Here is a 1962-nt window from a genome sequence, read left to right as displayed (position 1 = left end):
AAGAAAATTTGTTTCTGTTTAGACAAACAGATATGGCAACACCTAATGCAAATGACAACTCAATTTTGACTTTCAATCATATCAAAGAAACACTCACCATTATTACTGGATTTGTGAAGAATTTGATACATCATGGGACATAATGCTTCAAAATTACAAAAAGGAAAGAGGAATAAAGCTGAAGCTGGTCTTATTTCCATCATTTTTTTAGCTAAGTTTCCATTTTTTAAAATCATCCTGAATGATTTTCTTTGTTTTTGTTTTAATGAGAACTTTAACGGCTCCAAGTATATGTCTTTCTCTACTTTTAATAAATTATGACTACTTATTTCTTTATTCATGGATTGTATATTTTAACACTTGTTACCCTATTAGCATACTAAATTTTTCCATATTTTCATAGTAAAAATGTATTGCAAGCCTGCCATTGACTAAATTTATGCCCCATTTACAGTAACTCAATTGATTATATCAAATCCACTTTAAGTAGCTTAATAATTTGTCTATATATATTCATTTTCAGTTATTCTAACAATAGCTAATTTGGCATGCAGCACTGGAAGCACGAATCTGCAAAGATAGCAAACAAGATTGAGCTTCTTGAACTCTCAATGCGGTGCAACAATTATATAGGAATTTTCATATAAAAACTATAAATGATATTTCTACATTTCATATCAGCATATTGTATTGTCAAGCTTTAAACCTGGAATTTTGAATCTGTTACAGAAAGCTTTTGGGTGAAAATTTGGGACCATGTTCCATGGAGGAACTACAACAAATAGAGAACCATCTTCACCAAAGCCTAAGCAACATCAGAGGAAGAAAGGTAAATCATAAATTGAATGTATCGCATATCCCAATGAGAATTCAAAAAATAAGCATATAATACTAATGCTCACTGACTTTAAATGAACTTGTTGTTTTTTCCTTCAGACTCAGTTATTTAAGGAGCAGATTGAGAACCTAAAATCAAAGGTAAATGACCACATATAGATTTTATACTCTGCCTTCTCATATGTTATGTAAGGTGTAACTTGACAGAAGAATCAAATAAACTTATGTTTTCACAATGGTGCAACTCGGGTCGATTTTTGGGAATTCATATTGAAGTTTTGCCATAAAATCGGGTTGGGTTTGGGTTGATTCCAACTCATTTTTAGCAAAAGTCCAACCCCGACCCAACGCAAATTGCACCACTACTCTTTTATTGAGATGACATCTCATGCTTTACTAACTAGGATTCCTAATTGGCATTTTCTTCAAAATCATGAGAGAATTCTAGCAGAGGAAAATGCCATGTTGTGCAAGAAGGTGAATGATCTAGTCATGTGAATCTCTTTACATGACCCTGCGTTATGGAATAATGCTAATTGATTTTGTCTCTATTCATTTTCAGTGTAAGATACAATCACAACAACAATCAAACTGTGAGAGAGAGATTGTGCCCTATGGCCATATTACTCAATATCCAGATGTGGAGACTGAATTGTTCATTGGAAGGCCTGAAAGAGGAAGGACACTTTACCCACTGCAATGTTGATTTGTGATATGGTCTTTCCCAATTCAACGCCAGTCAAGACTTTCAAGAGAGGCTTATTTATGTCTGTATAAATGCATGCACAATAAACTGTGTGAGTTGTTTGTAATGGATCATAGTTAACATGTGTGGAAAATAAAAAATACGAAATTTAGAATACTATCCAAAGGTTTATCTTTCTTCTTTGTTTTACAGTAGATACATGGTCCCCATTGATGCTCTCTTCGTGACTGAATCTGCAATTACATTAGCTCTCTTATTGTGCCAACAACAATGATTTTCATAATCCAATTATAATGGAGAGAAGAACAAGAGGGAAAAAACACATACAAGAACTTGAGGAAGGAGGATCAAACAATGGGAGTCATGCTCAACCACAAAAGAGTGTGTTTACTTTATTCAAAAGATATTCTTAAATGGTC

The 1962-nt window shown here is 33.2% G+C and overlaps 1 protein-coding gene across 1 annotated transcript; it reads left to right on the top strand.

Annotated features, from left to right (window-relative positions):
* The first annotated feature begins 548 nt into the window (after positions 1-548).
* LOC143883610 (MADS-box protein SOC1-like) lies at positions 549-1682 on the top strand. Its single transcript, XM_077386952.1, has 4 exons — positions 549-616; positions 730-829; positions 937-978; positions 1400-1682. Exons 1-4 carry the CDS (start codon positions 549-551, stop codon positions 1541-1543), a joined length of 354 nt encoding a protein of 117 aa, XP_077243067.1. The 3' UTR covers positions 1544-1682.
* The last annotated feature ends 280 nt before the right edge of the window (positions 1683-1962 follow it).

The sequence above is a fragment of the Tasmannia lanceolata genome, unplaced genomic scaffold (genome assembly GCF_043159265.1).
Source record: "Tasmannia lanceolata isolate RefF3 unplaced genomic scaffold, GAP_Taslan_0.1 ptg000008l, whole genome shotgun sequence".
NCBI lineage: Eukaryota > Viridiplantae > Streptophyta > Magnoliopsida > Canellales > Winteraceae > Tasmannia > Tasmannia lanceolata.
This window is presented reverse-complemented; position numbering and strand designations above follow the sequence as displayed.